The sequence below is a fragment of the Camelus ferus genome, chromosome 29, assembly GCF_009834535.1.
Source record: "Camelus ferus isolate YT-003-E chromosome 29, BCGSAC_Cfer_1.0, whole genome shotgun sequence".
Lineage (NCBI taxonomy): Eukaryota > Metazoa > Chordata > Mammalia > Artiodactyla > Camelidae > Camelus > Camelus ferus.
This window is the reverse complement of record NC_045724.1, coordinates 23,685,854-23,711,358: the sequence shown is the minus strand read 5'-3', so window position 1 is coordinate 23,711,358 and position 25,505 is coordinate 23,685,854. Positions and strand designations below refer to the sequence as shown.

Below are 25,505 nucleotides of genomic sequence, written 5' to 3'. Positions count from 1 at the left end.
GGCATGAGATGATGCCATCCACCGCCTTCATCGTCGGGAAGCAAAACCACCCAATCTTACCTGTTTTTGTCAAACGACGTCCTCGCCAAACGTGACTGCAAGATAGCTGTTATCTATTAAGACACAACCAGTTAAGAAGTGTGGATATGAATATGTATGAGTGAGGTTAATGCACAGTAAAGCCACAGATCTTCAGAAACTCTCACCATAGCAGTTTGGTCCCCGAGTTTGTCCAGGCAGGATGCTCTGTGAAGCTACAATGTTAGAAACAGACACGAATTTATTTTCTTCTCTCAGACGACACATAGATACTTCCTTAGAAGCAATGAAAAAATCACTACCATTCTGTTCACTTAGTTAACAGTCAAGAGCGATTCTGCTCTGTCTGTGGTTCTTACAAATGTACGGTTTTCAAGTTCAACCCAGTTGAGTAAATCTGTCTCATATTTCTGAAAGAGGTTATTACGGTTTTGGTTAAGATGCATAAATATGAAATTCTTAAAAGTTTCTGCCCAAGTCCGCCAGCGAAGGTCTGAGTAAAGCACTGACTTACCTGAAGCAATGTCTCCACAACATCGTCCACTTTGCCTGAAACATCCAATTCAAAGACATACTCCATGGTACCCTGTTCGGTCAAAGGGAGAGAAGCAGCGGCAGGTCAGGAGGGGTCACTGTAGGGGCACGTGCGCCCTCTGCTGGGCAGTGCTCGGACCTGCCTGACGTGTCCTCCCTCAGTCCACCTGCAACGGGGGGGGGGGGTGTTCAGGGGAGAATTTACTAGTTTAGCAGATTTACTGCTCTATTTATTATTTCTTCCTTCTGCTAACTTGCTTAGTTCAATCTTCTTCTTCTAGTTCCTTGAGTTATACAGTTAGTTTTTCCTTTGAGACTTTTTTTTTAAGGTAAGCATTTATCACTTTAAACCTCCTCTTAGGACTGCTTCTGCTGTATCCTGTAAGTTTCGGTATGTTCTGTTTTCGTTTTGATCACCTTGAGCTATTTTTAAACTTCCCTTCTTATTTCTTCTTTGACCCACTGGTTGTGCAAGAATGTAGTTTAATTTCCACATACGTGTGAATTTTCCTGGGGCTGTGGATTTCTAGTTTCATTCCACTGTGGCTGGAAAAGATGCCTGGAATGATTTCAGTCTTCCTCAATCTGTTGACTTGCTTGTGACCTAACATGTGGTCTGTCTTGCCAAAAGTCAGAACACTTGCCCCCAAAAGTCAGAACACTGGAATACAGTCCTGCCCTGTCCCTCCCTCCCCAGGGAGAGGATGGGAGCTGGGGTTCCCTCTGACCACGTGGCACTGTGCCAGTGGAAGGAGGCTGCTGATTTTCCTACCAGCTGCAATGTGGCTGATTCCACGCCAGCCAGCAGTGCAGGCGGCTCTTAACCGGTTTCCAGATCTCTCACAAAGGGAATCGGTTCATGTTTCTGAATCAGTTTCTCCACGAGAGGGATGAGGGTCTAGGGCTTCCTCTTCTGTCATTTTCGCCATCACTGAAGTCACCATCCCCTCCCTCCTTTTAAACATGAAACTCCTCTGGTGTTCTAATTCACATTGGGAACGAAAGAGCTTCTCTTTGCTTCAGGAAACCTTACTCATTTCCTTTGATGTAATTTTGCAGCCACCTTGCATCTTAAGTGGGTGTCAGAAGAGCCTTTACAGGGAAAGCAAACCAGTCAGTGGTTCTCAACTGGGGGGGGGTGTTCCCCACTACCCCCCAGGGCTTTTGTCAATGAGTGGAGGGAGCACACATTTTGGGGGCAGGCTGGCACGTGAGGGCCAGCCCCTTGCAATGAAGAACTATCCTTCCCCTGAGAGCACTGCCTGAGAGCAAGAAATCTCAGGAGTCCTGTGTCCGAGTGACTGGCGCACACAGTCCTTCCTGTAGGGAGAACCCGGAGGCCGCCGCCCGGGCCCGGGTGCCCCCCCCCCCCAGCTGCTGCTGAGGGGCCGCAGGCTGGCCCGGGACCAGGGGTCGCGGTTCAGCCTGTGGGCCAGCGTCTGCTCAGAGAGGGTGGCTCTCCTAATCCCAGAGCTGTCATTACCAGGAGCACCAGCCCCGCCTCTAGGTCCTGAAGAAACTCTTGCTAGGAGTTGTCTCTGCCCCCACGCTGAGCTGAAGCATTAAGCAGAGCACAGAGCAGTGGAAGGTGACGTCTAGGCTCACTTGACAAGTCCTGTGTTCACGTCCACTCAGACAGCTTTCTCGACCAGGAGAATTTATAAATGATTCCCACGCTCTTAAATAAGGATCTTTTATAACCTCTATTTCTCAAACATTTAAAAGAAGTTCTCAGTAATAAGCAGCAGATAATCTTATAAATGACACACATTCTGATTTCAACTTTTAGTAATTCAAGCTTTCCCTCTCTAATACACACATTTATTTTTAAGTCAAAAAGTTAACTGAAATCTCTTGGACTAAAGTCTGTCCAAAAGTACCATCAGAATTCTGTTATAACTGCTAGGTAACAAGCTTTTAAATATCCATTATGATTATGTTTCATTACAGATGTTACTAGAGACACAAGATCTTACTGGTCAAAATCACTAGACACCGATTGCTGGGAGTACATGGAAAGCAGTACTTACCCTCTCTGTTTTATACGGGGCAACAATGTTGTGTTCTTTAATGAAATATACCTGAGAAAGACAAATCAATACTTGTAAAACAATTAAACACTGTCATAGTAACGTGTTACAATAAATTAGGATGCTTTGAATCGAATTTGAATCATTATTACCATAATTTCTATTTCCAAAAGCATTTGAATTAATATCAGTATGGCTTTAAAGTTCTGATATTAAAATAACAAACATAAAATTAAAAAGAGACTCATCAAAGCAACGAGGTCCCGACCACTGCCGGATAAACAGTGTCTGAGACGTTTCATGAACATCACCACCTGCACCAAATAACCAGGCAGGCAAGAGACGGAAGCTGATCGAACTGCTGATTTTCCAAAAAACAGGTAAAAGAAAGTCACTGTGGTATGAAATTCATTCATTGACATAAAGGAATGTCTCTTCTCTAGAGATGAGTCAGGCCACCTGTCCTTACGTGGGATACTAGTCACCACGTGAGACAAGCAGCACCACCTACCAGGACCACTGACGTCCTCACACCTGCACCCTTAGTCCTGCCTCCCTCCCATGTTGACGGACGGTCTGCCTGGCCTCCCCAGACAGTCACCCTGCCAGCCCAAGGACATGGACCACCCCCGATCCGTCAGCTCTTCAGAAACTCTACTCCTATGACTACACGCTGCGCTTTCTCCCGTTGAAACAAACCATAGACAAAAACCATCCTTTGGTCTCACATCCTCCTTTTGCCATTTCTCTGTTCCTTTTTGTGGCAAAACTCTCTGCAAGAGCTAACTGCACTTTCTCTTGGGCCCAGGACCAATTTTCCTTCCTTCCCTGTCACCGCAGCCACCCCTGGCCAGGTCTGCACAGACGCACAAGATCGTTGAGGCACCAAATCCAACGGCCAGCTGTCAGGACTTCCCCGATCCTGTCCTCAGATCATGCAACAGAGCTGACGGCTCTTCCCGGGGAAGTTTCCCAGTGGGCTTCCCAGCCCCTGCTCCCAGCTCTCCCCACCTTCTTCCGTCTTCTGGGGGACCTTGCTCTCCCCTCAACCTCCAATGTTAGAGGGTGGCAGGGTCTCAGTCCTCAGACCTCCCTGCCCACACTGTCCCGGGAAACCGCAGCCACCCCAGGGCTTCCCAAGGACCTGGAGCCTGATGACTGCCCAGCAGAGGGTCCTAGCCTCAGCCCCCTCCCTGAAACCCAGTGGAAGGCCTCCAAAGTCTGACGGGACCCCTCCTCCAGGCACTCACATTCTGAACAAAGCTGCTCCTCCCCAGACTGACTTCAATAGGAGGCACTGCTGTCCACCTCGCTGGACCCACCCCCAGCCGTCTGCCACTGGGCCTGACAAGTGACCCATCAGCACCTCTGCCAGGCTTTCCTTCAGGACACATCTGGACACTGACGACCTCTCACCCTCCCCGGCTGCCACCCTGGGCAACACCGCCTGGATTTTCCACCCCCTCCAACGCTCTCGGTGCTTCCACCGCTGCCCCCCGACAGCACAGTGTCTGCAGCCGCCGGGGAGACACACACACAAATCACACATGCCCCTCTCTCCCGCAGGAGAGCTCTTTTGTGCTTTACTCTACCTCCTTCCCGTGGCCCGAGAGGCCCCCACTACGAGGTCCCCCCGCCGCTCTCACCTCCCTTCCGGCGTCTCCTTTACTCCCCCCCCGCCCCCGCCCCGGGCGCACGCACCTGCGCCCGCATCTGCCGAGGACACGCAGCTCGGCCTCGCTCCGCACCCGGACCCCCATGCGCACCTGCACCGCGCAGCCCGCTCCCTCCCGCCTCCAAGTGCTGCCTTCCCCGAGACGAGACGCATCGCCCACGCTCAGCTCAAGCAGCGCACGGATTCCAGTTCACGTCCTCTCCTTCTGTCCTGCTTTCCCGTTCTTCACAGCCTTTATCGCCACCTGACATTACAGATGTCTGCGTGCTGCCTGCTGCCCCCACTGAAAGGTCAAGACCATGGAGAAGGGGGAGCTTCAGATACTGTTCTTCCCCACCCTTCTCTCTATTCTACCAGCAAAAGAACATTTGGAAGCAAGACTCTCCAAAGCCTAAAGAACCATAAAGTTTTCCTGAAACACTGCGACCTGGCAAGTAACCAAAAATCACAAAGGCTGTGTCTCCTTGACTGTGTGCTGAACCCAGGACGCTTCAAATGATACCGGAAAGACTAGCCTGTGTCTAGGCACCCCTTGAGGTTAAGCTGACTTTGAGTCTCTTTGAGACGAGACCCCTTATACAAACTATTGCAAGCAGGTGGAAGGATCTGGGGCTTTGTTCTAAGTTTATTGAAATTTTACTAAAATGTACATTTTTATAATGGAAACCGTACTTTTCCAATGGAAAAAGTACCTACTCTTTTTAAGACATGGGACTTTCTAGAATAAAGCCACGGTGTAGAAGGATACTACAGAAATAATGAGAACACAGGTGTGGACCGGAATTATCAATAATGGTGTTCCCTCCCCAAAATAATGGATGACCGTAACTGCTTCCATCTATGCCAGATACAACAACATGAAGTCAAGCACAGCCTCTGAAACGTTCTCCTTAAAATTAACAGACTCGTGGATGGCAGTCCTAGAAAGCCACCCAATCTGCTATCACCCAGCTTGCGGAAATAATTTTCAATATGCATTAAAAAGTTCCATGAACAAGACGGCTGACTGAGCCAAAACCCACAGGGAGGCTCCCTGTTCCCAGCCATTCATTCACCTCTTGAGACGCAATGCTTTGGGTCAAGTCCTGAGGTAAATAAATCTTTGTTTCCCACAGCTTTTCTTACGTTAACTTGATCATAGAGTGATTTTTTTTTTTTTTTGAACAACTCCAGGAGCTGGGCCTCTGCAGAGAGTGGAGGCAGCACTGACCTCCTGCCCCCTTCATTTTCAAGGTGAAGAGGGCGACACCCACGGCGAAGAGAAAGTGGTAAAGATCTCAACTCCATTTACAACTTTTAAACGATCCATAAGCGAATTAAGTGCAGTTGACCCTTGAACAACCCGGGTCTGCACTGTGCAGACCCACCTGTATGTGGACTACTTTCAATAAATATATTGGAAACTCTGAGGAGATCTGGGACAATTTGAAAAAAGATGAACAGCATAGCCTAGAAATATTGAAAAAATTAAGAAAAAGGTATGTGGTGAATGCACAAATATATGTAGATACTAGTCTATCTTACCCCTCAGAACCATAAAGTAAACACAAATCTATTATAAAAAGTTAAAACTTAACAAAGCTTATGCCCTCGCTCACAAACCGCACACGGCGCTGATCGGAGCCAAGAGAAACGTAAATAAAGGCGCAGGAGTAAGTCTCAGCCACGGAGCTCCACTGGAGCACACGCGGGGCCACTGCCACCATCTCACAGCCCCCTCCCGGGCGACGGCGCTGAGGTCAAGGGTCCTAACTGTTCAAAAGCCCGCGTGATGCCACTCGCCTCCGCGTGAGCAGCGGTCTCCATGGTAAACTGCATATGGCAGTAAAAAGTCACCCCTCCCGCATCTCGTGTATTTTTCACCATTTTTAGTGCAATTCTGTAAACCCTGACTAACATCACGGGACCCACAAGAAGGGCCCCTAGTGACGCATGACGTGATTCCAAGGAGCAGAGAGAAGTCACGACATGAAGAGAAAAATCTGAATTCCTTGATACGTGCTACAGACTGAGATCTGCAGCCGCGGCTGCTGCCACTTCAGGATAAAGGAATCCAGCGTAAGGACCATTGTGAAAAAAGACGAGGAAATTCATGAAGCCGTTGCTGCCGCGACCCAGCAGGCATGAGCACCTGGCACTTTTTGTGAAATGTATTTTTACCTCGCATTGAAAATGCAGCTTTTATGTGGGTACAGGATGGCTGTAAGAAAGGCGTGCCTGTAGACGAAGATGATCTGAGAAAAAGCGAAGTCATCAGACGACAACTTAACGCAAAAGGAAGGTGAGGATCTAAAGCTGGAGAGTGTCATGCCAGCAAAGGATGGTGTGTTAATTTTAGAAAAGAGGTTCGGCTTTAAAAATATCATGCGAACAGGAGAAGCAGCTTCTCCCGACCCAGAAGCAGCAGGTGAGTCTCCAGATGCCATAAAGAAAATCATGGAGGAGACAGGAGATCTGCCTGAACTGGTTTTAATGCAGACTGAAGTGCCCCCTTCTGGCGGAAAAAAATGTCAAAAAGGACATTTACTAGTAAGGGACAGAAGTGAGCACCAGCACTGAAGGCAGGAAGGGACAGGCTAACTCTACTGCTTTGTACAATGCAGCTGGGTTTCTGATCAGGACCACCTTCACCTACAAAGCTGCTATCCGCCAGCCCTGGAGGGGAAAAGAGAGCCCCAGCTGCTGGCCTTTGGTTGCACAAGAGGCCTGAACAGCAAAAACCCTTTTTCTGAATTGGTTCCATTGATGCTCTGTCCCTGAAGTCAGGAAGTATCTTGCCACAAAGAGACTGCCTTTTAAAGTTCCTCTGATACCAGATAATGCCCCTGGCCACCTGGAGCCCCATGAGTCCGGTACCGAAGGCATCAGAGTGGTCTGCTGGTCCCCAGACACAGCGTCTCTAATTCAGCCTCTAGATCGGGGGTCATAAGGACCCTTAAGGCTCATTACATGTGGTGCTCGATGGAGAGGATTGTCAACACTGTGGAAGAGAACCCAGCAGAACATCATGAAAGTCTGGAAAGATGACACCATTGAAGGTGCCGCGGTGGTTACAGAAAAAGCTGTGAAAGCTGTCAAGCCCGAAAACAACGCGTTCCTGCGGCAGAAAACTGCTGTCCAGACGCTGTGCGTGACGCCACAGGATTTAGACCAGAGCCAACCTAGGACGTGATCAAAGAGATTACTGGAGATGGCAAAAAAAAAAAAAAAAAAAAAAAAGTTGGCGGTGGTGGTGAAAGGCTGCAAGGGATGGGTCTTGGGGAAATTCAGGAGCCAACAGACGGCGCACCGCAGGCACGGACAGAAGGCAGCTGGGTGCAGATGCGCGCTTCCCGCCTCCTGTCGGAGGAAGGACGCGGAAGACGTGGAAGCAGCAGGGCCAGGGGACAAGCTGACACCAAACAACCCGGCAGGAGGGCCCCCGTCAGTCAGGACTGCTTGTGACCTCCTTTCCCACACGGACCCGAAGCGGAAGCAGGCGGTGGAAAGAGGGATACCGTACAGCAACCTTCTCAGAGACATAAAGCAGCAAATGAGTCAGAATGACGATTATCTTTCGGTAAAGTGACGTGGAACGTGCCTGCCCCTCCCCTCCCTCCTCCACCTCCCACCCCCTTAGGCCAGATCCCCGCCCGCTCAACATGAAGACCACGAGGATGAAGACCCTCATGACAACCCACTTCCACTGAACGAGCAGTAAACATCACGCTGTGCAGTGAGCCTGCTGTTGTGTCTATGTGAAAATCTAAGGACTGCCCGGCGAGGACTGGACGAGACATTCTGTGTCGGCACCACCACTGCCTAAAGTCACCGTGCAGACGCCGTGCGGGAGACTTGTACTGACGTGGACAGGCTGTCATCACACAGGCGTAAGGTGAGCGACATTTAATACACAATTAATAAGGGGTTAGCAAAACTATAAAACAGCAAGAAAACTTTCAAAGCATGACATTCCTTTGCAGCATGCCCTGCTCCCTCGTACTGGGAGGAGCTACGTGTCATCCTGTCAACACAGGTTATTAAAAAAAAAAAAAAGTCACCATGTTTCCAAGACTGTACTATGAATCTGATCTGGGGCTGCTGGCCGTAACAACGTGTTAATGATTCACCCCACGGCGTCCGGGCTGGGCTGCCGGGAAGCGATCGTATGGATCACATGAGGCTTCGACAAAGCGATCCTACCACTGCTTCTTGTCGATGCATGAATAGTTACACTTGTAAATAAATGACCTTCTCGTTCTTGTCTAGTGCTGGTGATCTGACACCCGCCGTGCTCTGTCACCTGAGGCAATACTGACGTGGGTCCCGACAGACACGATTCATCTTGTAAATAGATGACGTCACCTTACGGCGTGGATGAAGGCAAGACAGCAGCGCAAATGCATCTTCTCTTCCTTATTATTTTTTAAATGACATTTCCTTTTCTCTAGCTTATTTGACTGTTAAGACTACAGTATATACTACATATAACATACAAAATATGTGTTAATCAACCGTTTATGTTGTCGGTCAGGCTACAGGAGGCTATGAGTAGTTAAGTTTGGGGGGAGTCAAAAGTTACACCTGAATTTTCAACTGTTGGTGGGGGTGGTCAGTGCCTCACACCCCTGCTTTGTTCAAGGGTCAACTGTATGTGACAGGAAAAAACATGTTTTAATTTATCTGTGTGCTGCCAATAAAGCACGGTACTGGATGCATAACTCCATGCTGAATAAAGTCGACTGGATAAAAGGTCATGACCCTAAGCACTGTAATTACACAAGGCTGTGCATCTCGAGTCGTTGCCTCGTGGTCCTCAGGCGTCAACCTGAGCTCTGCGTCCATGCTGCTCCACTGTCTAACGGCCGGGAGGCCGCAGGAGGACCTGCAGTCCCGTCGTCTCTACCCTCAGACACGGCCAGGACCCCTGAGGATGAAGCCACAGCCTGCAAGTCCCACACACTCAGCAAACACGAAGGGTCTCATTAGGGGCCACATCTCTTACAAGATATGTTTCTCAATGCCTAAGTTTTACAACCATTTAAACTTCTATTCCAGTAGCCTTCATTTGAAGATTTCTACAGATTTCATCATGCTATAAAAAAAAAGTGTGTGCATATATGTATGTATTTATGTATTTATTCATTTAAATGTTCATTCAGGTTAGAAAAAAATATTTACTTAGGTGTACCTTACCTGACTGAAAATGAGTGAAATCCCTCCGGGTACTGCCCTGAAATGCAGACAAGAGTCAGTAAGTACATATAATTGTTTGGTGGAAGTAAAATTAAACAGCTGTGACAATGACATACTTTGCAAAGTGTCTACTGGCTCCGTTTTCTCCATGCTTTCCTATTTTTATACAATCTCTCAAAGGAATCTGGGTAAAATTGAAAGAGAAATGTAAAAATTAGCCAAGGTAAAATACATAAAAAATTAGGAATACGTTCAAGATTTAACATGCATTTACCTTAATGATGGGCTGGGATATGGCATCTGGTTCAAAAATAACTGATTTCGAACATATTTTTAAGGAGCCTCTGATCTTCCTAGAGACGCAAGTACAAAGGGTTGTTATTAAATGGACGTAAGGAAAGTCACAAGAAAAATCACAAAGCACTTGGACTAGAAAGTAGACAACTCAAGCATCAAACGACAGAAAATAACAAGGTTTTAATTAAAGAGCAGGATATGAAAAGCTGGAAAATAAAGCAAAACAGTCTTCAGCTCCAAGTCCTCAAAGGTTAAAGACTCTGCACCCACCGTGACACGGTTCCACGGGGAGAGCGCGGACCTGGGCATCCTACTTCCTGTGGTCCCCACAGCTGCTGAGGCGGGAACAGGTTTCTAATCCTTCAGAAACACTGATTCCATCCTGTCCCCGCAAAATTCTTTTTGACTTCTAATTTCCTACATCTTAAAGATCTATCCAGAAGGCAATACTGAATATCTAATATTGATTACATAAGGGATTTTTTTTTTCTTATTTATAATCATGGAAAAACAACAGTTTGAATTTAGCCCATAAAATGTTTTGAATGGTAACTCTGGGGTACGTAGGAATTCAGGAAAAAACTGGTCCTGTGACAAGGAGCAATGTTAACTACCACCTGCCTCCTACTGTAATATCAAGCAGATCAGTTACCCACGTCACCATTTTCCTCCTTTCTTGGGACATTCATCCGGCTCCAGTAAATTCTGGGGAAGGAACCTGCCTGGGCACGTTCAAGGCTGACGTGCGCCACTTGCCGGAAGCTAATAAAAATCTACGCATTTTGTTGTCTTTTATCGACTGGATGACTTTTATGAATGACCAAACCAAGGCAATCATGTAATCATGTAATTAAACATTACCATGTAATCAGAACACAGGTTAAGAAATGCTGGAACATTACCTTACTTAAAAAAAAAAAAATCACCTGAAGATTAGTTTCCAAGAGTACCTTCTGTCTACAAGCACAACTCCAAGGAGCTTATGTTTTCTACAATCACTTGGGCGACATTTGAGCTTTTCCTCTAGTCATTCCCCGGTGGCCTTGGGAACTGTCCTTTCCCTGCCCATCCCGGAGTTCTCTTAACTGAAGCAGTTACTTTATTTATCCTCTGGAAGCACCTACCTGCTCTCCCTGCTTCTGTGTGCCCTCCCCCAGTCAAATCTTCTTCTCCCAAAGAAATCACACATCCCTCCTTGCTCACAAATACGCCAAGGGCTTCCTAGCCCGCAGGATGAAGTCCCCACACGATCTGAGAGAGGCTCCCTCGGTACACGTCTACACGCGCTGAACGCACGAGAGGGCTTGCGGTGCCCAAGGTCATGATTTAGTCTGAAGTTCCTCCTCCTCAAAGGATCTTTCAAATTGTTGATTTGAGGTCATTTTTTCCCATGCTGTTCACCGCACCTACTTTTCTAACACCCCAAATGACCTCATAATAATAAAGTACTTATATGGAAACTGCTAAACAAATACAAACAGAACAGAAAACCCCCAAGTTATCAATCACCTCATCTCTGTAGTTACTAGCATGTGGTCATCCTTGTTTTGTGCATCACACGCCAGAACCCTGCCAGGTTCCAGAGGAAGTCCCAGACATCCTACACTTCATCTATACACACTCTGACATGAATCTCTATAAAGATAAACACTTTTAATAGATGACCTGTCATTATCACACCCCCCCGAAAATGAGTAATTCCTTAGTGTCATCAATAAATAGCCAGGGTTCAAATTTTTCCATTTCGTAAGTGTTTTTATAGTGTGTTTTTCAAATCAAAGCCGGAAGTCCATATTATATTTAGTTGATATGTCTCACATCTCTTCACCTAAAAATTTTCATTTTCGCACATTATGAACTTTGCAAAATGCATCTCTGTGGTTTTCTTCTGTCCCATCTCCTTCAGTAAGATGAAAAGACCTGACCAGACTCTAGTTTGATTTTTTGCTAAGAACCCTTCAGAGGCAGCGCCCGTGCACTTCTAGTTCACACCAAATTACTCATTAGAAAGTGCTCATTTTTATACCACGCTGGTGTTTTATGATCATCCCTTTATAAAACCATAAGCCAAATAATTGAGAGTTAAGTACAAAAGGGATGCAAGAAAAAAGGCATGGAATGAATCAGAGCCCTATCCTGCTGATTTAAGACACCAACACTTACAACCTTAGACACGTTAGTACACACGCAGCTTTGAAAAACATCTGAAGTTATGACAGCAATGTAAAAATCCCTTTCTTCTCATGACTTTCCCAATATAAAAGGGGGGGAGTCTATACGATCACACATCTGAGTTTTAAAATGTCAGACAACGGAAGAGTCATCAAGTCCACAGAAATACAAAAATCTTCCTTACCTTTCATTCCGATTGCCCTTGTGCTGAATGTGGTTAGCTGTATGCTGTTCAAAGTAGTACTCCTCCAAGTTAAGCAGGAGCAAGGAAAATCTAAAGTTGGAAACAGAACAAAACCTCGTGTTTATTTTTTTTAAAGTATGAAAAAGCAGAATATTGCACACACATGTCCCTAAAGTGCTTTCCCATCCACGGAATCAACAAGTATTTATTACATGTGTGTTACATGCCAGGCACTCCTCTCTGTCCACAGACCTGCCCTGCTCTGCCAAAAATAAATCAATAGAACTGTTTACCAAGTGGATTAATTATTCCTTTACAGAAACTCCAAGTTTCATGAACTAAAACTTACTCTTGCCTGAACAAAGCTCGACGCTTCCTACTTAAGGAATTTCCATCCTTCGTTTCCCCTGATGACACATGAGGCTTCCCCACAGCCCCTTTCCCGCCATGCAGCCCACTCCAGCACCCTGCCCCGTGCTGGGTGAGCTCGCGCTGCCGCTCTCACCAGACCCCATGCCTCTGAGAGGCAGGTCCTTAGACATTCCCCTGTCATAATCACTCTAATGCTTTGTATGTAGTGGGTGTTTACTACATAAAATAAGTAAGCTGAACCGAATGGGACTGCAAAATAGTTCTTTTTAAGGTTTTAAGTGCTTTCAACTTTTGAAAACAAAATAAAGTGAGAGAAAACATATTAACTTGGCTGTGTGGCCACAGAAACAAACACACGGCAAAGAACTGAAAACGAGTGTCGTGTGTGTTTCATGATTAGGGTCAGGAAACGACAGCACCTGGAGGGGCGACGGGGAAAAGTTATCATGAGAAGAGTGGCCTTGGAGGTGGGTCTTGAAGTAGCAGAGGAAGACGTCCCGATGAAACACGGCAGAACAAACATATGCTTATTTCTGCTCCCCCTGGAAACAACACTAAAACACGAACAAAATTTTTTTAAATAGCAAAACCGACAGACTAAAGAAAACCAGAGAGACGTAAAAGCAGGTGAGAGAGACGGATAAACGTGCGAGAAAGGGAAGGCAGACGGGAGGAGTCAGCAGTGCCCAGACACCAGGACAGCAGACGCCTCCAGGGTAGGTACCAGTCAGGAGAAAGCCAACGCGAGTCACAGGACTTCCAGAAAGTTCCACAACTGCAGGCATCAGGTACCAAGGGGGCGGGGGGGAAACCTGGGGGGTGGTTGAAAGTCCAAACGAGGACAGATGTCCAGATTCCTCCCCATGGTTCTCCCTATGCGTGGTTTTTCAACACAAAAATGAAACATGAGGCTCCAAACTGGACAAGCCCAGTGGAGAGCATGAAAAGAAAATGATGAAGCAAAAAGTAGGAAGACATATAACACACTGAGCAGCAGTGTGATGGGTTACTTTTGGAAAAAAAGAAACTGAACAGCCCTGGAGAAAAAGCCTGTAGATACTAGCGTTTGAAAGAACTTCCTGTAACATCGTCCCAAGGTGAAGCCTGACAGAAAAGGTGACACGGAATTACACGCTTCACGCTTAAATATGAACAGACAACCCAAGGTCCCCAGCCTCTAACACGAAAGAACTGGAGCAAACAAGCAGAAACACTCAACTCGGAGGACTGGCGACAATGCATGGAACAGAAGAAAAGGTCAAAAGACTATAAATAACATCCTTACAAAGAAGACAGTAAATCCATGAAATAAGACATAACTCACTTAAAAAAAAAAACCGAACAAAGAAAAATAACTCATAAGTTAAAAATAATGACAGCAGGAACCAGCTTTACCATCCTATTAGATAACTTTTATTGGCCTGTTCTACCTTTTAAAGTCCATGAACAACAATTAATCATAGGCTGAACTGCCAGAGCTCAATGCAAAATGCTCACTATGCTCACTAGTAATACTTACCCTGGGGGAGGGTAACAGCTCAATGGTAGCATGTGTGCTTGGCACGCACAAGGTCCAGGGTCAACCCCCAATGCCCCCATTTAAAAAACAAAACAAAACAAAAAGCACTTCTCTGAATACAATTACAAGAGTTAGGATTGCTAGGAACACTCCTCAGATGCATCAAATAATTTCCAAGACGGTATAGACCGGAGAGATACTAAGTACTTTGCCCCGTACTTTCAGCTTGTAGCTTAAGGAGTTGAACACCTTTGCTCGGACTGGAGCTATGCAACCCATCTTCCTCCTTGGTCTCCCCAGCCCTCCTCTTAGAGAGAGGGTAAAAATAAGTGTTCGTCAATAAGGCAACGACACAATTTTATTACTATGAAGCACAAGGAGCCTTCACAGACAATCAGCTTTTCAAATAATTATTAAAAATAATCCTATCTTTAATACTATTAAAATGGCCATACCACCCGAAGCAATCTACAGATTCATGCAACCCCTATCAAAATCTCAGTGGCATTTATTGTAGAAACAGGAAAAAAAAATCCTAAAATTCATACAGAATCAAATAGCCAAAACAATCAAGAAAGAAAAACAAAGCTGAAAACCCCACAGTTCCTTATTTCAAAAGATACTACAAAGCTACCAGTAATTAAAACAGTGTGGTACCAGCACAAAGACAGACATGTAGACCTGAGAACAGAATGGAGATACCAGAAATAAACTCTCATATCCACAGTCTGATGATCTTCTACAAGAGTTCCAAAGACACACAATGGGGAAAGGACAGTCTATTCAACAAATGGTGCTGGAAAATCTGGATGCTCAAGGAGGAAATTAAGAAAATGTTGACGAGACAAGAGCAAGAACACAGTCCTGTGACCCACTGTTGGAAACGTGCCCCTTTTAATACATTTGACAGTGACCTCTGAATAGTCATTCAAAAATATCTTATTCTACCCACCTATACCAACATCGATTTCTCCTTTCTCAACTCTGCTCTCAAGATATCACAAAAGTGAACCGATTCTCTGCCAAAGTTCAGTTGAACTAAACCTACTGCATCTTCCTGACCAACCAGTGAGAACTCTGTCGGAAGAGATTAAATTCGCATGAGATGACTTCACAGTGAATTCATGCTGGAGACTGGTGACAACCTCCTCGTCCTGTGGTTTATATATCATCTGGCTGATCTAGAAACCCAACTCCCGGGGAGGGGCTTGCTGCAGGCTGGGGCCCAGAATAGAAGGCGGCTTCCCACAAAGTTCCGTGGAAACCTGCTCTGGTCTCGCGTTAAAGGCCAACAGTCCTTCAACAAGGACTGGACCCCACTGCCTTAACCATGCCGGAGAAGGTGCTGGCCGGTCCCTCCCAGGACACACACACAATCAGCCCTGCCCCTATCCCGCCCCATCGCTCAAAGGCAAGGCTCAGACGGGCCCCAGGAAAACCAGGGGAGGGGCCGGGCCAACTCACAGGCACAGACGCAGCGGCGCTCTCACAGCCTAGCTGCGTGGTCCCCGCCCCATCAGCCCGGGGGAGGCAGCTTCTCCTGGGGACTGAAGCCCCATTCTCAAAACACTGAGAGAATCGCACATCCAGCAAAACTGATTTTCAAAACCAAGGCAACTAAGGGACACGCTCAGACCGACAGAAACATAGCTTACTGTCATCAGATCCTCATCAGGGGAGCTTCCAAAAGCTTCTTCAAGAAAGAGAAAATCATTCCACAGGGAAGATATTATACGCAGGAAGGAACGCCGCACTAAGATGACAGTAAATACGCGTGTGACGCTATACAAGCGTTCACCAGCCAACGATCACGTCTAATCTGCAGGTTTAAAATACAGATTGAAAATACTGGACAATAACGTACTATAATTTAGGATTTTTTCCATAGGTCTGCTAATTTTAAGCACATTTATAACTAGCAGCTGCACCTCAGAGCAGTTGTTGATGTGACCTGACAGGGAAAACCAGCACTGAACACTCCGGTTTGCAGGCCGTCACCACTCATCACTGACAGAACCCTTTAACTCCCTGTAAACAGGTGTTTCTGGAGTCGCCTATGGATGTGTCACTGAGAGCTTCGCTTTTGGCTCTGTGTTTGTGCGGATAACTGAAGTGCTCCCAGGTCCTATGTTGTTGGGAAGGAGGGTAAACAGAACGATTAGCTTCAGACCTTAAGTTAAATATAAATGTTTAAATTTCAAGGGCAAGCCCTGGAAAAACAGAAACAGAATACATAACTTCCAAACCCTTCAGGAAAAATTAAAGGGAACAAGGGAAACTTAGTTAATCCAAACAAATGAAAAATAAGACTAAAAAACAAAATGAAAAAGTAAAAGTGATTCCAAACATATCTGAAATATTAATAAATGTAAATGGACAAATTTGTTATGACAGGAAATTCCAGAACAAATTATTATAAATAGCTTATAATTGGACTTTGTAAGAAATATGCCTAAAATCTGAGGACAGAATAGTTGGATGTAAAAGAATAAAACATTTTACATAATTAATGCAAACCAAAGAAAACCGAATAGTTGTATTAATATCGGACAAAATAGAAAAAGAAATTACTAGAAGAAGATCATCATACGTTGCTAGAAGATTCAATTCACCAAGAAGACATCAACTCTAAGCTTAAACAGACTTAATAACATATCTTGGAAATATTTATAATGGAGATTGATAGAAATACAAGATGAAGTTAGCATTATGAAGCATCTCTCAGTAACTGAGAAGTCAACCAGAAAAAATTCATTCAGGAAATAAAAGATCTAAATACAATTAACAAGCTTGATATAATAGAGATATATATTTTGGTGTAACCAAATTTATAACTCAATATTTTGGTACAACTAAAATTAACATTCTTCAAACTCACATCAAACATTTGTGAAAACGACTACATACTAAGTTGTAATACAAAATTTCAAAGCGTTAGTATTATCCAGACCTTATTCACTGAACGCAAGTTAAAAAATTTAAAAACCAAAAGATAATTTTCAAAATCTATCAGCTGGAGATGTTAAATATCTGGTGGGCAAAAGATGAAATCATAACGGCATTGAGGAAAAACCAAGCAATGAATTCATTAAACGGCCATTCCCATTTTACGTCACATTTAGAAAAACCATCTAGCAAACACACCCAAAGTCCATGTAGGGGTAGATTCTTGGGTCTTCTTAAATGGTAGCTGTTTTGAAAGAAGTTAAATTTGAGACAGCAATAAGAATAAAATTACAGTCTAGTGGTGTACTTTGGGTAAAGCCAGTGTAAATTCTCAGTTAATCAAAATACTTGCAACATTTATTTCCTCTCCCATTGTTCTATGTTGTTGTTGTGTAAGAATAATAACCCTACTTGTGTAGATTTCTCTCAATCCATCAGCTTTCCTGACTAACTGAGTGCTGGTTCTGCAGTGTATTTTCAACCCCTGGCATATCCCACAGAGATGGTAAAAGCATAGGATGATCAGTCTTAAAAATGAAGGATCAAACTAGGGCATAACACATCAATCTGCCCCCTCAGCAATTATTTTTAGTATAACAAATATAGAACCGATAGACAAAATAAACATACGAAGTAGAAGAGATTTAGTATCAGCCAAGACATGTTAACATCAACATAAAACAAGAGAATTATACACACATGGAATGCTGGAAGCAAAGCTGACATCTAAGAAAAGCCTCTAAAACCATTAATGTAACATGTGAGCCCAGTACACAATTCATCATCACAATGTGTTATCCTGGGATGACAGCTTACAAGCCACAGCTAAATAATTTGTTCCATGACACTGTAGGGAGAAACCTGGACTCTCTCCCAGGAGGGACGGACCTTGGCTGTCTAAATCTCTATCACCCAAGAGGACAGTAGCTGAAGTCCCGCCACAGCACTTCCAGCTGTGAAGATATAGCGTGTTTAACAATTAGCTTACTCCTGCATCTCAGAACAGAAACACCTCGAACAGCAGCAGTCTGTAGAACCCTCCCCCCTCCCCGCCCCGGGCTAACCCACAGTACACACTTGCCAATCCCAGCAATTTCAGAGGAAGGTCTGTTTTAAATTTGTTTGCACTTATCTTCACTATAACACCTGCAGAGGACGTTTTAGAACACCATTAAGATCAATACGGCTTCTTCCATCTAAATCTTACCCAGGATACTGGTGTACTTAGTTTGAATGGCCAAGTATCTCTGTGTTTTCTAATACTGAAAATCACCAAAGCATTTCTTTATAGCATCACCAATAAATGGCACCACTTAGAGCTGTTCAAACCAGAACCCTGAGAGTAGGGCTGCCATGGTTAGCAAGTAAAAATACAGGACGACTGGTTAATGTGAATTTCAAATAAAACTACAAAAAATTTTTAGTATAAGTATGTACCAAATATTGCATGGGACGTACTTACACTAAAAGATTACTCATTGGTTCGTCTGAAATTCAAGTTCAACTGGGCATCCTGTATTTTATCTGACAGCTTGAGCTGGGTTTCTTCCTCTGTTACGTCCTGCATGCAGTCCACCACACCAAGACCTGTCAATTCAACCTCCTACAAGCAACTAAAGTCCATCCGCTTTTCTCCATGTCTTGGTCTAAGTCACCAACCTAAGAATCTCCTAACAGTCTCTCCGCTTCTCTTTCCGTAGAAACATCTCTTACTCTAAACGTATCAGCATCAACTAAGAGAAATAAATGCTAACTTCAAGTGTTTCCTTTCTGGGTCATCACTTGGTAGCAGGAGAAATCTAAAATCTCTAAAGCAGCACGAGAGGGACCCAGGCACTCACAGCTCGGAAGAGGTGAGGCTTTCCACAGGTGACCTCTGAAACATTTCCAAGGAAAGTAACAGTTCTTTGGGGTGTGCTGGAGTCAGTGACCTTTATCCATCATTTTGCTAAACGGTGTTTACTGCCACAAAGAGATAAGCTAGGGGGAAAAAAAATCTGTGCAGCAATGGTAAGTTTGGGGCACAATAAAGCTGGTTTAAAATACTCTTGTCTTTCAGAAAGAAACCTAAGATTTAGAAAGAGACTGCTTGATTGTGAGACAGACTCCTGCCATTCAAATGGCTATTCTGTGGACACCGTCCTGGTATGTGTGCCCGTCAACCCAAGTTTGCAAAGCCGTGGGGCAGAACATTAAAGACTCTGGGCAGTCAGATAAAAAGTGAGAGTCGGATAAAAATAACGTATGCGGCGCTGACTTTTTCAGACTACTGACGCTCAGGAGCAGTTGCTGCCTCCTGACTGATGAATAAATATTTCGGCTGTGAGAGCTACAGCTATCTCCGAGTGCTGCTGGCCGGTCACGCTGTCTGATCAATGGAAACAGACGCGCAGGTGCAGACCTGACGATCTGCGCGGCACTGCAGAACCGTGCAAGCTAACCAAACCAAGCCCGAATTACTGCCGTGGAAACAACTCGCAGATCTGAAGAAAACAGGTTCCCCTGTATATCAGAGGCCACAGAACTGTTACAAGTGACTCTTAGATCATAGACCGGGATGGCCATTCACGTGTTTCAATTCTTACAGTGTCGATCTGAACATTCATCTATTTAATACAGAATACCACATCTTAATGCTGTTGGCACCGAACAAAGAAGCTATTCAAGGTCTCTCCACATGAAACAAGCATCACAAACAAGTCAGAGCAGCCTCTACAAGTGTGAGTTACTTTACTTAGGGTCCAGTTATTATTCAATAAGCAAGCCTTTCTGTGGATAAAACCTCATCACACTACCAAAATCGTTCTTGGAAGCTCTATCCAAGATGTTTTTTTGGTAAATATTATCTTCTTCTCTACAGCGGGAAATGAAAATTCAGACTATGGGGATCCTGGGAGAGGCCATTAGAGATTAGGAAGAGGTATGAGTGTTTGCACCTGGGTCCAGTCAACCCCTGTAAGACAAGCGTAGATCTGCAAGAACACAAGCCTCAAGGTCCACACCTGCATGTCGTGTATCATTGTGGTTTTGCTCTCCACTGATCACACAACAGGACAGGCTGGCAGCTCTCCGAGGTAACTGACCCCCACAACCAAAATAATATGTGTAACCTGAGTCATTCCCCAGTTCCTTTTGGCACCTGGGACCACAGGCCAGAGGACCAGCAAGTTGTTTCAGTCACTAGAAATGCATTGAAAGTATGCTTACAGCAAAAGTGAGCTTTCTTATAAGGGACTTCCCTTAGAGACAGAGGATCAGAAACTCTGAATCATACCCCAAATCCTTACCGGGAAGCCGGTGACAATGACTGTTCACCTCAGCGCTTAGGAATCCAAAGCCTTCAAATACACTTACAGTAGGGTCCAGTGCTCGGCAGAAAACGTCCAGGGGGACTGGCCCCCGGCTTTTCTCAGAATATGGCCTTTCTCTGAGGCTCTCTCCCAGCCAAGGAGGGCAGGGAGCTGTACACACATTTGCTTTAGGTCTGAAGTTGGCAGTAAAAATGTTAACAAACAGCAAGTTCACATGCCCAATGCACAGAGAAGCCAAACAATACCCAAATGCGGAGTTTGGAGCAGAGAAAGGTTTACTGCTGGCAGAGAAAGGAGAATGCATGGCTCCTGTTGCCAAAACTCCAAACTCTCGGAAGGGTTGCAGCTGAGCCTTTTTAAAGGCCAGGGAGGGGGTGGGGTCCCAGAGTATGTGATCAGCTGTGGACACCTTGATGATGATCAATCCTTAGGCACCAGAAGGTCTGGGGGCCACGTGCTTATGATCATCAAATAGCTAATTTCTTCCATTTGGTGGTGGTTTTAGCATCTGAAAAACTCAGGAAAGACGCAATCAACTAGGTACTTCAGAGAGGGACTAAGGCAGAAGATATGGGGGAGCTGTCTGTCCCAGCAAGGGCCCGCAGGGTCCTGCTAAGTTACAAAAAAGCCGGGGTATGGGAGGCATCAGAGTCTAGTCCCAGGTGGGGTGGTCGCTGACCCGCGCAGTGCGGGCGAGTGAACAGCCATGCGGCAGGGGACCGAGTGCCCGGACCCAGCGCCGGGGACCCGGGGGGTCAACCTCGCTAGCTTACCCCGACTCCCACCCCCACGGTGTCCCCGCGCGGCCCCTTCCGGGAGAGCTGGGCCGGGTCGCCGAGACGGACCCGCGTGGCCGGCGGGCTCCGCCTGCTCTGGGCTCCGCCGCGGGATCCAGGCGGCCCGGCCCCTGGCCCGGCCTCTGCCCCCGGGGCCGGTGCTCCCCGCCGCGGAGGGCCCCCGAGCCCGACGCTCACCTTTCCCTGGAGTAGAGCTGCAGCTGCTGCTCCCGCGGCTTCTTCCGGATAAACGCCATGGAGGGAGGCGGGGCGCCCGGCTCGGGCTCGGCGGCGCCGCCGCCGGCGAGGAGGGAGCGGGAGCGGCGGAGGCGGGCCGGCAGCCGCCGGGGGCTCGGCCAGAGGAGAGCGCGCCTGCGGCCTGGCGTCCCGCGAGCCCGCCGCCGCAGCCCGGCCCCGCGTCCCGCCGCGCTCAGCGCCGCGTTCTCCCGCGCGCGGGGACTCCGGCGGCGCCGTGACTCAGGCCGGAGGAGGGGCGCGCGGTCACCCGAGGCGCAGCCGCCCGGCGCCCGCGGGGACCCGGGGGCCGCCCGGGCTCTGTCCCCGCGCGCCCCCGTTTCACCAGTTTGCGCGAGAAAACCAGCGCGCCCGTGAACCCTGTCACTCTGTTGGCCACAGCGGCTCGAAATAACAACATTTGGGGCCTTTCATCTGTTGGTAATTGAAATAATTAGTCGCATGACTTTTTCTTAACAGCTTTATTGAGATAGGCCAAGCAATCCACCCACTTAAAATGTATCATTCAGTAGTTTCTAATATCTTCACAAATATGTACAACTATCGCTACAGTTTAGGAACATTTTCACCACCTCGAAAAGAAACCCAAAGTCTTTAGTTACCACCCCACCCCAACCAATACCCTTCATTGTCAGCCCAGCAAACCCTGCAACCCCTATTCTGGACTTTACATATAAATGCAATCATACATTATACATCCTTTGATGTCTGGTTTCTTTAATTCAGCTTGTTTTCAAGATTCATCCATATCTCAGTACTTCACTCCTTTTTGTAGCTAAGTAATATTCCATTCTAGGAACATACCACATTTTGGTTATCCATTCAGCAGTTGATGGACGTTCCAGCTGTTCACACCAGCTGGCTATTGTGAGTAATATTATGAACACTCATGGACAAGTTTTTGTTCAGACATGTGTTCTCATTTCTGTTGACTACATAACCCAGGAGTGGAATTGCAGTCATATAATAACTTTGTTTCACCGGTCAAGAAACTGCAGTCTGTTTTTCCAAAGTGGCTTCACCATTTTATATTTCTACTGGCAGTGTAGAAGAGCTCCAGTTCCTTCACATCCTTGGCAACACCTGTTACGCTCTGACTTTTTGGTTCGAGCTGTTCCAGGGGGTGTGAGAACCACAAGGTCAAGGTGTGAACCTCCTTGTGGTTCTGCCTCCTTAATATACCCTAAGAATGAACCTGGGTTTGTTCACCTTTGAGGGATTCTTGAATAACAAACTTTAACTTGTATATATATAAGCTGGCACATACCTGATATTGTCTTACTAGACTGGGTTCTGCAGAGTTAGATTTTTAAAAGCTTCAAGGTCAATGTGTATTTCAGCTCTCTAGTATGTAGAAAAAAAGTGTTATGTATAAGGTGGGCACCCAATACAATTTTTTGCATTGACTAAACGTGGATGGATACCCTATGACTTGGGTTGAGTATATTCCATATGACCAAGCCCCACACAGAACGTGTATGTAAAAGGACGTTGGAGACAGTAGCCCAATGTTCCTATGGGAAATGGTGATGAGGTCAGATAGCCAAGACAACCATGAGCAGGTAAACGATGAGTAAGATAGTAAGATTTACCAAGAGGTACATTATGACAACTCTCTATATGAGAAGTACTACAATAGATGCTCTGAGTTCAGAAGAGAGAAATTTCTTTGGCTGGAATAAGGCCAGAAAACAGCATGCAAGATTTCTTCTTTTAGTTGAAATGTTGCAGAAAAATGTGTTACAGCTGGGTGTTATAGCTCAGTGTTACAGCAACCTGGATCCGCAGGGAGAGACCAAGCAGCACTTGGAGAGTTGGAGAACTCACATTTATTGCGCCAGCAGGCCTGAAAAAGTTAACACTCCCAGCTCGAGGACGCCGTATGTACGTTTACACAGGCCTTTATAGGCTGCCAGTTTTACACTTTGCAACATCATATGCAAATAAAGTATAACAGAAGTTGACCAACCAGGAATAAGCTTTGTAGAAATAGACCAATCAGGAGTGAGGAGAATGGATCAATCAGGAGTGAGAGAAATAACCAATCAGGAGTGAAGGAAATAACCAATCAGAAGTGAGCTCAGGGAACCAATAGAATTTTAGGGGTAAGTAAGCCGTTTCAGAGGCAAAAACTGAGATAGAGCCTCTGGGCCCGGGAACCAGATGGTCCTGGCAGGGGAGTGGTGGCCCTGCTTGGGGGCCCTGCCGGTTTTTTTATGGGGCTTCCCGCCTTAAAAGGTTACAGATGATGTGATCCTGTGACTCAGAATGAATGCCCTGTGTCAGGCAATAGCTTAAGAAGTGTGGCCTACGAACTATAGCAGAAGCAAATAGGTGAGAAATGGGAGGGTGGGTGGGGAAAGTGGTAGTTTTGGGTCCTGAATATATGCTTCAATGGCTTTGGGCTACTGCCCACTTCTGACTTCTCCAGGATTCAGAAGCCTGAAAGGGATGCTCTTACTGGGAGTATAAACACGCTTGTCCACACACCTCAGCCTTTGCACGGCAGTCTGGACTCGGTAATTTCCCTGTCCTCCGACTTCCCGTTCATGATGCAGGTCAAATTTCACTTCCTCCTCGAACCATCCACAATGACTGTTTTTACCTACTCACACCCTAAGTGAAACAGAGTAGCCACTGAATCCCCAGCGTCCTCACAGTTTCCTGCTCAGAGTCTATTTTTAGATCACAGGATAATATAATGACTTGTTTACGTTCCTGTTTACCGTCCTCTAGTAACAGCCCCTCAGGACAGAGATTCTATTTCTCATTTCTGGGTGATCTGAGTGTGCCCAGTCTTTTCATACGGGTTCTTTCCCAGCTGTGGTCAGACGGAGATGTGACCACGGAAAAGAGAACCGGAGAGAATGGCAGTGGGAGGACTCTATTATTTATGTTACCAGGCAGTGGGCTTATTATTGTCATGTAAAATATTTTTAAAACTTCTTGCTATTAATTTCTAACATGGCACATATCAGTAGATACCACCCCACATAAACAAAAATTCTCAATAATTTTTAAGTGTAATGGGTTTGGGAGAGGAAGTTTGAGAACTACTGAACAAACAAAGCCATCAGGACGTTCTAAAATCTGGCACCTTCTGAGAGAAAACTTGCAAAAATTGTTCACCAGAAATGTCTTGTTTATTTGACACAGCTGTCATTTCAGGAAGGGTTAAAAATATCAAGGTTCTAAGAATACTTCCAGTTATCCACAGGACTGCTAAGATTTCTGGTTGTTGCGATAAACTGAATTGTAAATGAGTTACTTTAATATAAAGGAGAGTTTCTTATCCTGTAAATAATAAAAAGTGCAGAAGTATGAAAGACATTTTGATCCTTTGCTACAAAAGAAAATGGTACTTTATTAAAAGAAAAGACAAAAGAATGAATGGAAATTGACACCAGGAGGTAAGCGTTTGGGGGCCATTCTAGAGAAAATAGCCACTAAGAAAATTTGTGATAAACAGGATTACAGACCATGAAAAGACTGTAATTTCTAACTCACCTGAACGACTGTTTGAAACAAGGATAATATGTCAGCTAAAACAAAACCTCAAGTTTAAGAGACATTGCTTATCCCTGGAGTTTTTATGAAGTATACCATTGGCGTAAATAACCGGAGGAAACGTGTTTTTCATCCATACAGTTTCTCACCTGCCACGTTGCAGACGAGCTGGGTTCTGGTCATGGCCATGGCAACAAACACCAGCTCTCGAACCGGATGGTTCGGATGGTTCACATGTGGAGAACATATGGGAATTTATTTTATATAGTTTAATTTTTCCCTCTCTACCAACAGGAAAAATGTCTCAGATAGTTTCCAGAGAAAATGATCATGTTCCCATGAGTACGATTCTAGGGGTACAGTATTTTAATGCTGGTTAACTGAACCAGTGCTTCCCTCAGCACACAGGCTCCACTAGCTACACTCAGGAGCTTGGCGAACTGGAACGTAGCAGCGGCCCGTTGCTACACACGGTTCAGCAACAAGGATAACAGCTTGATGGTGGTCCAGATGGACGATGATGCTACAACTTACCAATGCTGCTGTACCACTGGCCATTCTTTTTACTACTCATTCACTTAAGGCCTGTCACAGCATATCAACTGTCTCATTACTTAGCAGTTTAGGAAAAATATAAAAGCTTTCTTTCTTTTTTTTTTTTTTTATTGGATTAGGGGTCTATTCTCTCTGAATGAGAAGCTATAGAAGAAAAA

The 25,505-nt window shown here is 45.6% G+C and overlaps 1 protein-coding gene across 3 annotated transcripts in view; it reads right to left on the bottom strand.

Annotated features, from left to right (window-relative positions):
- Positions 1 to 21,498, bottom strand: part of NSMAF (neutral sphingomyelinase activation associated factor) — a 44,645-nt gene extending 23,147 nt beyond the window's left edge. Inside the window, exons 1-9 of one of the 3 annotated variants that reach the window (XM_032470096.1) lie at positions 21,229 to 21,497; positions 12,107 to 12,196; positions 9,728 to 9,806; positions 9,570 to 9,637; positions 9,454 to 9,490; positions 2,604 to 2,654; positions 554 to 625; positions 207 to 254; positions 61 to 113 (exon numbers count right to left, since the gene is read on the bottom strand). In XM_032470096.1, the coding sequence (XP_032325987.1) occupies positions 61 to 113; positions 207 to 254; positions 554 to 625; positions 2,604 to 2,654; positions 9,454 to 9,490; positions 9,570 to 9,637; positions 9,728 to 9,806; positions 12,107 to 12,196; positions 21,229 to 21,287 (557 nt within the window). In that variant the 5' untranslated portion in view covers positions 21,288 to 21,497. Of the gene's footprint in view, positions 1 to 60; positions 114 to 206; positions 255 to 553; positions 626 to 2,603; positions 2,655 to 9,453; positions 9,491 to 9,569; positions 9,638 to 9,727; positions 9,807 to 12,106; positions 12,197 to 21,228 lie in introns of all 3 variants that reach the window. The other 2 variants (XM_032470097.1, XM_032470098.1) reach the window with 2 other exon arrangements.
- Positions 21,499 to 25,505: the final 4,007 nt, after the last annotated feature.